Source organism: Scylla paramamosain, chromosome 15 (genome assembly GCF_035594125.1).
Source record: "Scylla paramamosain isolate STU-SP2022 chromosome 15, ASM3559412v1, whole genome shotgun sequence".
Lineage (NCBI taxonomy): Eukaryota > Metazoa > Arthropoda > Malacostraca > Decapoda > Portunidae > Scylla > Scylla paramamosain.
In genome coordinates this window covers 22,631,012-22,641,011 of record NC_087165.1, presented here as the reverse complement: position 1 = coordinate 22,641,011, position 10,000 = coordinate 22,631,012, and the positions used below count along the sequence as shown (strand labels likewise).

Here is a 10,000-nt window from a genome sequence, read left to right as displayed (position 1 = left end):
ATAGAATCAATGTTGACTTATCAAGTCTTCATATCTGAAAATATTCCTTCTGTGAATGACTTCTTGTAATATTCCACAAAGTATCCAAAAGGCTTCCTGCATGACCATCCACCACCTCTCCACAATTCTTTGAAACACTGGTCTGCTGCAATATTGCCAACCCACCAAATGTACAAATACAATTGAAAGTCTCTTGATGGAAACTAGTGTACATCCAATGAAATGAAAAAATAAGATGATGCAAATTGGTTGAAAATACATTCCACCTGTAAGACATACAATATCCCTTTCCTATATTACACTCAGTAATTTAGTGTGAAACACATAATTCTATGGGCAAGTGTAATTCCATCATCAGAACGACTTGAGTTAATTTCAGAGGGGTGCACTAAGCAGTAAACTCACAACTTGGATCAGACTTGTATTATGGAACTGTGAACTGAGAGAGAGAGAGAGAGAGAGAGAGAGAGAGAGAGAGAGAGAGAGAGAGAGAGAGAGAGAGAGAGAGAGAGAGAGAGAGAGAGAGAGAGAGAGAGAGAGAGAGAGAGAGAGAGAGAGAGAGAGAGAGAGAGAGATCTATTGGTCTTTACAAGTGCACTATTCTAGGAACTTGATCTTACTGTCCGGTGATATATTCAAAGCTGCAAGGAAAGTAAAGCCTGCTGGAGGATTTGTCTGGCCTGCTCCTTCCTCCTCCTTCCCATTCACCGAGTTCATACCCATACCTGAAAACCAATTGTATATGTAAGTAGCCAGAAAAAACACACAGTGAAATCTTGTTATCAGAAAATGATCTCACTCTCTTGTGAAATTAACAAACTCAGTAGTCTGGGATGTCTGTCTGGTATGATAGTTGAAGGGGTATAATATTTGATTCACTCTAGATATGCTTGTCAAAAGCATATCTAGAGTCAAGTAGAGTACAACTTTGCTACTTACACCTAAGTCACTTTTCTTTTTTTCATTCCTTCAGTTTAAGAAAATATATTACTGACACACTTTAGTTTTATAAAAGCTTTGTCCACTAGTCAGGGGAAATAATTTATTATGAACTGTTCTCAGACCTGTAAATATTTTCCATTTACTGCATGCGTTGATCCTATAACATTCCAAAGCTTTGGATAATTTTTTACCCTTTTCTGTCACCTCAATGTTACATTAACTGACAAAGTTTTACAAGTATCTATTTAATAGGTTTATTTCTTGCATCACTGGTGTGATGCCAAGAAAATTTTATCATATCTAGCCAAGAAAGCATGATGCTTATGTGACCTCAGCAGGAAGTTTGTCTGCATTTGATCCAATCTGCTCATCAGTTTATATGATGGAAAACACCTGATAATGGTGCAAGAAGTGGTTCTCACCCCTCAATACTTAGAAACTAAGACATGACGGAATGACTGTGAATGTCATGGTGAATATGAATGTATGTACACAGACATCTCGTCTTGGTTATCTCCCTTTGGAGAGGATGTCTGTCTGGTACATACGCTGGTGCAGGATGCTCATTTCTAATTACATCAAAATGTTGAATGTAAAGCATCACAACGTTACCTTGCTGAGGGAGATACAGGGCCAGGCAGGGGAGCCCCAGGAACTGCCTTGGAATTGGTCGTATGTTAGCGTGACAGACTTTCTCAGTGTTGCCATAGTCCACAAAGATGACCTGGCAGCAAGTGCTGTCTGATGCAAGACACAATGCCCGGTACCATCTGCCATCTCCTGGGCATCATGAACATGAAGTTAGAAAAGTCACTGCTTTAAGATGATTACGATGCAGCACATTACTTACAGCCTGTTTATGTGTACAGTGCAATCTGTGTCAGCATACTGTTTATATGTACAGTGGCATCTGCAATAGCGAATTGAATAATGAACTGGATTAGTAAGAAAATCATCCCCTAACTAGCCATAGACTGTCAGAAGACTGAGGCAGAGAATGGGTCATTGATTACAATTGCCATGAAGATAACTGAGAAGTACAGCAACAGTGCCACCATGACACAGGTGAGCAGCATGCAAGGTGAGCCCAAGAGTACCACTGCTTCCATACAGAAGAATTAATAGTTCAGGGAAACAAGGACAACAAAAGGCATCACACTACATGGTTGGTGTGCCTTTTGCTATTATGAGTTTTTTCTTTTTATGTTTATGTTCCTAAGAATTAAACAATTGCACTACAAACAACTAATTTGTCCTAATTAAATTCACTATTGCAAATGCACTCTATTAAGTCACATACTTTACACTTCCTTGCAGCTGATAAGATGTAGCATATTGTTTCTACCCATTTTTATAATTCATAATTAGACTTTTGTCAGGCCAATAACTACAGCTTTCCCTAGTGGGTGAAATAAAAAATTCACCAAGTGCAACAACTCATGGTGCTACACTCCCTAAGCTACCAATGCAAAATCACAGTTCAGTACCTTTGACAAACTTTGCAAGGCACACTTCCCCTCGCCTGGGATGAAGCATGGAGGCAGGGCTGTCCTCACAGTGCTGGTTCATCTCCACAGACATCTCCTCCAGCTTAAGTAAGAGCTCCATGCTATTCTAGGGCAAAATGAAGTGATTAGTCACAAAGCTTAAAACTCTCATAAATATAAGAGATGAAGTGGATGTAATGTGTGGACAAACTGTTCTCTCTGTTTATGAATAATGATATAACCTAACCTAGCAAACATGATCAGATCTCTTTCAACAAGAAAAGATTAAATGCAACATGAATGAGTGCAGAGGGACAAGACCACCTTTTCCATTGCATGTGAAAGACTCAAATGCTACTGTTCTGCAACCTCCACATCCGCTGCTGTTGTACGTATACCTTGCCATTTCCAGCCTGCGTCATGCAAGACCCATTTCATAAAAAATGAAATGCATCTTACATCAAAAGATTTCAGAATACTATTTTTAAGACCTGCCAATCTCAACACTTATAATGAGGACACAAAAAGACAAGATGCTTACCACAGCAATAACATAACAGGAATGAGATTCATCAGCCTCACAGGACACCACTTTACAGCTCATATCTCTTGACAAAGAATGATCACCATTACACTGCTCTGCTGGTCCTGTATATATGAAAAAACAATGGTAGTTAATTATGAATTAATTAGTAACAGATGGTAGTAAAATTACTTTTACCTGAACGGAGGAAAAGACACGGTAGTAACTGTCTGCTCATATCCAATCCTACACTCATCATTTTAGAACTTCTAATGACAAAATCACAAACTCTGCAGATGATTTAAAAGCTTTGCTTAATGCAACAAACACATGCACACACAATTTTGGGCTTGTAACCTAGAGCAACACCAGAATTAATTAATTGCTATGTTTAATACACCAAACACTAGTACAAGATTTGACCCATACTCTTACCCTTATCAGAACTGATGACACCATTTTCTTTCTGAGAATCATTCACAGCAAGCACCTTTACGTCTGTTTGTCTCTGAGATGGACTTGTTTCCTTCAATATTGTTGTGGCAGGTGCAGCACAATCAGGGACAACATTCTCCCTCTGAGCAGATGAGGGAGCAGTCTTTGATTTGGGTGAGGAAGCAGCTGGTGGTGAAGGGAAGACAGCAGGCATCAGGAGTGGTTCAAGAATATACTCAGCAACAGCTGTATTATTTTTGTCTTCATCTTCACACAAAGCAACCTTCACATACAATCCCTTCTTGGCAATAACTTTGAACTTTAAAGAATTATACACTTGAACCATTTTTTTCAACTTTTCCTGAACCTGTTCATTAATTTTACTATGGATCTTGGCCACAAATGCCAGTTCAGGGAGTTCTGAAAATGGTCCTTCAGGAACTGGCTTTATTTGTTCCACAGCTTCTTTATTTCCGAAGTCTATGTAACAAACCCTGTAAGTGGATCCCTCTAATTCTAGTACACGTGCTCGGTACCAGGTCTCCTCCGTGGGGGAGTAAGCAGCTACTAGAGACCCAACCTCAGGCTTAAAATTGATACCAGCTGGGACTGTGCTTAGAATTTCATGTGCCTCACTGAATATGCATGATACAGCCTCAACCACAACAGCAGCAGTAAACTGCTCATAACTTGCTGCCAAGGTGATAAAACCACTGTAGATTTTCTCTATCTCCAACAAGGTACCAAAGTTCATCCAAATTTCAGAAGCATTTTTGGAGGGTGAAACAACTGATGAGTTTGTATCCTGCAAAGCTGAACCAGATTCTCCATTTCCTGCAGACTCTCCAGCTGTCCTTACAATGGTACCAGTTGGCACAGCTGATTTTTCTGTCAGTGGCACCTTAGGCATGCATTTCAGGTCACTGGTAGATGTACCTCTCTCTACATTATTATAATCATCTGATATCTCTGCAAGGCTTTTCTTTGGGATTAAACATTTCAGACTAGGACTTTTATCAAATTCTTTCTTAAGTGATGCATTTTGGCCCACAACATTTTCAGCTGCAATACTTCTCTTTGGAGATGAATAACATCCTCCTGCAAACCTACTTTCATTCATATTACTCCTCTTAGGCACTGCACCCTTTCCTGCACTATAACTTTCTTCTTCTGTAAAGTTTTTAAGCATAGCACCCCTGCCACAACTGTAACCATTCTCAGTCATCATGTTCAACTTGGTAGGCATGCTTCTTATGTTTCTTGCTGGCTGTATCTCCTTTACCATACTACTCTTCTGGCTGGAACAAAGCTCTATCTCTTCTGCCATTCTCCCACTGATGTCCTCTGGTCTATTGGCAAAGGAGGAGGAAAAGGGAGAGGAAGACATCATGACTGCACTGGCACCTCTGGATGCATCACCACCTGTTCCACACAGGCTACTCTTTATCTTCTGTGGATCATCCAAAACCCTGCCAAGGGAAACCTTTCCTTAAAAACTTACTTGTGTACCTTCCCCCCCCCCAGACAATAATTTTGCAGCAATAAACTTTGCCTCTTGCACTAAGGAGGCTCTACAATGGAAAATGCAAAGGAAACTTCCACACAACATTCTTATATTCCATGTTTAGTTCAAATGATACATAATATTTTTCTTACAAAAGAAAACAAATAACATCACTAAATGAATTCAAGATTAAAGTGGTCTTCTGACTGACACAACTTGACAAAACTTACGTTGCAAAAGTTTAAGTAATTCTGAACGACAACATCAGACTAAACTCACGGTGGGGGGCAGCAAGTATTCTTGTGCAGGTACCAGTCATCCACCTGGCACACCATGCTGCAGTACCATGCCTTGCACACCGAGCACCTCAGCTGCCCCTGGCCCTCACAGAACACACATAACTGGGGCCGTCTGCCCTCCATCATTATGTTCCCCCTCCTAATCACAACTGTCTGCAAAGTAATTTTTTGTCAATAGCACCAAAACACACCTCCTCAACTTACAATGACATCAAATCATTTGGCAAAATTGCAGTTTAGCATAATACACTTTATTTTTCTCTTCCCCTATCCCCAACAAGCTTAGGGACCTTATGGGAAAGTGGTCTTTTTGGGTGGGGAAAGCCAAAATTAATAATTTTCAACATTCTTCAAAAGTCAAAAGATGAGAAATGGCATATTTTGAAAATGGGAAACTTCTAGGTTATCCTAACCTAACCAACCTGACTTAACCAGGGAGGGGCGGGAGGGGGGCTGGATCCCCCCACTTAAGGTCACTAGCCTTACATTACCTAACCTAAACTAGCTGGCCTGGAACCCTTCTTATTGATGCTAACCTAACAAGAATGATTTGGAAATACTCACAAAATTAAACATACAGATCCTTGGGTTTTCCACTGCAATGCAAGAAAAAAGTCAAGTAGACCCAAATCACAATCTGTGCACCTGTCTGATGCCACGATGAAGGTAGAACTGATATGGCAGCTCCCATGCTGCTTGCAGAGACTACACATGGACTAATTCCAGACTACCCAGGCCATTTGAATCAGTGGCACTATGTGCAGTACAAATGTGTCACAAATAAAGCCTTATTTCATAACATATAAATATGACAATTTGCTTCCAGAGCAACAAAAATACCAGTCAATAACATAATAGTGAATAAAATACCTGCCATAGGACTAGTTTCTGTGGCAACATAATGCAGTCACAGTACCCACATACAAACATAATAACACGTGCAGCACCAATTGAGCCAGCGCAGGATCAAGTGGAAGGACAAGAGTGACGAAATTGAAACAAATTTGAAAATTTGTTTGCGAACTGTTATTTATGCCACATGGTGTAACCATTATCTCCAAGTGATGTATTTACCTAGTTGTATTGTACAGGGCACAAGCCAAATTTGTCTTTAAACATGTGTACACTGTTTGCCACAACCACCTCTTCCTTCAAATCATTCCAGATTTCAACAGTTCTATACAGGAAGCTATATTTCTTGGACTAGACAGTGTAGTTTACTGCTCCTTCCTCATCTGCTTATCATTTTCTCCACAAATTCTATGCACTGAAATGTTATGGGACTGGGATCTCTACAACCACCAAAGGAAACTCAGACTATCTTCCTGCTTCAGCTGGAGTTTCCCTACCATCTTTCACACTCATAGCATAACTGAAATGCACCTTAACTTGTCACACTGAGATTCATTATACACTAAATACATAAACAAGACTAAACAATGTGAATTAAGCTCCCTCACCTCATTTCCAGGTGGCCATGAGGACTTCACTTGCCCTTCTGTCCTGCTCCATGATGCCTGGAGCACGGGAAAGGAGCAGCCTAGATTAGGAAGGTTCTCCATATCCTTCATAATGACAAACACACTCTCCTGATTGCATAAGAAATATCTTGATACCTTATATGGAGAAATTAAATAAAAATCACATAAAAAAATATCCATTCACGCACCTGCCTACAACAATTAGCCCTAACATTCATTTCACAATTCAGAGATTCATTATATTGTAAGTACAATGTATCTATCTATTAAACCAAGCCACACCACCTATGCATCGAAGAGTAATACAATGTGGAGACAATAAAACTGTACCCTTCACACCAGCACCAAGACATCCTTACAGTGTTCTGGGCAGCAATGAAGTCTCCCCTTCCCTTCTTCCTCTGCCTTTTCTCGTCCTCAGAAAGAGCCACTGTTATCTCAAAGTTGAACGGCGGCTTCCTGTTCATGGCCGACATCATGGACAACATATCCCTGCAGCAGGAAATAATGAAGTGTTTTGTATGTTCTGGGAAAAAATAAAGTCTTAAAACATCCTACATACAGGATAGTGGTGAATGAGTGAATTAAATCAATGAACAGTGGCACCAAGCCACAGTGGCCACATGACACAAATGTTGTATGTATACTATGGATCATCAGTATCTATGAGATACTGAATATAAATATTAGACACAATATTCACCCTAAGGAAATGAAAACCAAGGAATATTAACCAACTAGAGAGAGAGAGAGAGAGAGAGAGAGAGAGAGAGAGAGAGAGAGAGAGAGAGAGAGAGAGAGAGAGAGAGAGAGAGAGAGAGAGAGAGAGAGAGAGAGAGAGAGAGAGAGAGAGAGAGAGAGAGACTATAGCCAGCAAACACCATATGACATGATACACTAACTTCACACTCTCGGTGTTGATGATGGCCCAGTTGAACTTTGATCCCAATGGGGTGGGTTTCAGGAACACATTCACAACATGGCCAAACTCACTGAACAGCTGCTGCAGGTCTTTCTATAATAAATCACATCACTGGAGTAATTATTAGTGTCCTGGTGCTTTGATCCTTTCGGACACCAAACCAATTCAAACAATAACATACAGGACAATATTTAACAAGCTACCAAGTGCAAAAGTCTCTCCATGTGCAGCAGTGACAGATAGGTCTTATGGGTTATTCATAAATGATAGAACACTCACATTAGTCATTTCCCGAGGAATGTTTCTGACAAACAAGCATCGGCTTTCCTGCGTCATCTCGGATCTTCTGGATCTAAAAAACAGAGTACAGCAAAACCTTAAACAACTGGAATTGTGGGCACTGTGGGCTGCCATCAGTCCATGAAGCTTGACTCAACACAAACAAAATCATCATAAAAACAAAACAAAACCACATAGTATACCCAGCTTCTTATCAATATGAAAACAGAAGGCTTTAACCCATGCAGTGTTTAGTACGTATATATACAATTTCATTTCTGAGCCATATTATGGCCTTCAATTTTGTTTGTATATATATATATATATATATAAGAGAAGACTCCTATACAATAATGTATGGGTTAAATAATTTCAGCATCTTTTCATGACACCCAGCAGTCTGTAAAAACAGTTAATGGGATTTTCTGGCCAGTTTTCATGACTCTTGTGATAGTTTCCAAAGGATCTTGTATCAACAATGGGAATGAACACCTATGATAACCAGAAGCCCTCTTAAAAAAATAAATAAATAAATAAAATAATAATAATAATAATAATAATAATAATAATAATAATAATAATAATAATAATACGTAAAAATATAAAATCAAACAAAATACAATAAAATAAAATAATAACAATCGATGTGGCTTCTGAAAATAATCGCAATGTGAGATCAGAGCATTGGAGAACACACAACCACCTCGACTCACTGTGGAGGGATGCGTGAGAATCGTATTCCTTGCAAGTCCTTGGGGTCCTCCTCCACCTGGGGAATCCACCCTGTTGCTTCACTCTGATTCATCAGCGTCTTAACGCAGTCACTGATCGCCTTATGCTCTCAGTCTGAAAGGTACAGAGGTACAGAGAGCGTCACACATGGCACCATACTAGTTAACAAACCCTGTTTCCTTTGCATACCACACCATTGACAGCAGGTGGTGGTGGTGGTGGCGGCGGCAGCAGCGACGACGACGATGGTAGTCAAGACCACTCATAATTCACTAGAGTTTGTCTCCGTCTTGGCCTGATCGGTAAGGTGTCACTCACCTTTGCATCATATATCTTATTAGTACACTAATTAATCAATATGAGGTTATTTCCATGAGCTCCATTTCATGAAATTGACCTGACTTTACTTCTAAGCACAAGAAATTGTCTATACGGCCTGAACCGTTGCCTACGTTTTACATCCTCCATGACTGGCCACCAGTTTCTTGCGTCACCAGCTGGCATCCCTCAGTTCACCTCTACCTCCGCCACTAATGTCACCTCTTACGTTCCAGTAAGTCAGAAGAGTGCAGAGGACCTCGCCAATCAGTCGTGGAATGAATACTTATGAAATAAAAGAATATCAGGACGAAACACATTGGTAGTGAACACCCTCACCTTGCTTCCCTCCACCATCTTGGTCACGTGATGGCGATATCTTCGCGCTTACCAGGCTGTGAAAATAATTGCACTTGATTCTCTATTCTATCTACTACAGATCTTCTGGATTTTTATTCACTAAAATTAGAAAGATGACAGGCGTGGCTACACTAGTGAGCTTAGGAATGACTGACATTTTCTATTCATGGAATTTATCACATTTATTTATGTATAGTTTTTGTAGTTTATATTTAATAACAGGAAGATAGAGAAAAAAAAAATTGGCATAAATACCTAATATTCCGGCAATATTTGTTTATGAGAGAGAGAGAGAGAGAGAGAGAGAGAGAGAGAGAGAGAGAGAGAGGGAGAGAGGGGGGGGTGAGGGGGTTAGAGAACTCAAATGAGCTTCCTAGATAATCCTTCCGTTCCTCTCGATAGAAAATTTAAAACCTCTCACAATATTACTTAGCTACAGATATGAACGCAGTATTCAGCATTACATCTTTAAGTTAATAAACACTTTAAAAAGCGATACGGAACGACACGGAATCTTATCCCTCTCTCTCTCTCCTGGAAGCTTTAGGGTTTGAAGAGTGTTATCATGATTAGAATTATGATGAAAATTCACCAGGAATTTTACGTACTCAAGAGAGAGAGAGAGAGTGTGTGTGTGTGTGTGACTAATCACCTCTGTGGCCTATGAAATTGTACCTTTATGAGAGCAGGGAGCGTTTCAAAAAGGCCCAGAGAATGT

At 39.9% G+C, this 10,000-nt stretch overlaps 1 protein-coding gene across 11 annotated transcripts in view; it reads right to left on the bottom strand.

The window, feature by feature from the left end:
* The window catches only part of LOC135107685 (uncharacterized), a 15,597-nt gene that overhangs the window by 1,194 nt on the left and 4,403 nt on the right, over positions 1-10,000 (bottom strand). For 5 of the 11 annotated variants that reach the window (XM_064017822.1, XM_064017826.1, XM_064017828.1 and 2 more), the window contains 11 exons: positions 8,586-8,718; positions 7,873-7,945; positions 7,574-7,686; positions 7,031-7,163; positions 6,651-6,779; positions 5,171-5,343; positions 3,388-4,856; positions 2,971-3,077; positions 2,430-2,556; positions 1,555-1,722; positions 1-725 (listed from right to left, as the gene is read on the bottom strand). The exon at positions 1-725 is cut by the window's left edge and continues 1,194 nt beyond it. In XM_064017822.1, coding sequence (XP_063873892.1) covers positions 598-725; positions 1,555-1,722; positions 2,430-2,556; positions 2,971-3,077; positions 3,388-4,856; positions 5,171-5,343; positions 6,651-6,779; positions 7,031-7,163; positions 7,574-7,686; positions 7,873-7,945; positions 8,586-8,677 — 2,712 coding nt within the window. In that variant the 5' untranslated portion in view covers positions 8,678-8,718 and the 3' untranslated portion in view covers positions 1-597. The other 6 variants (XM_064017820.1, XM_064017830.1, XM_064017821.1 and 3 more) reach the window with 6 other exon arrangements.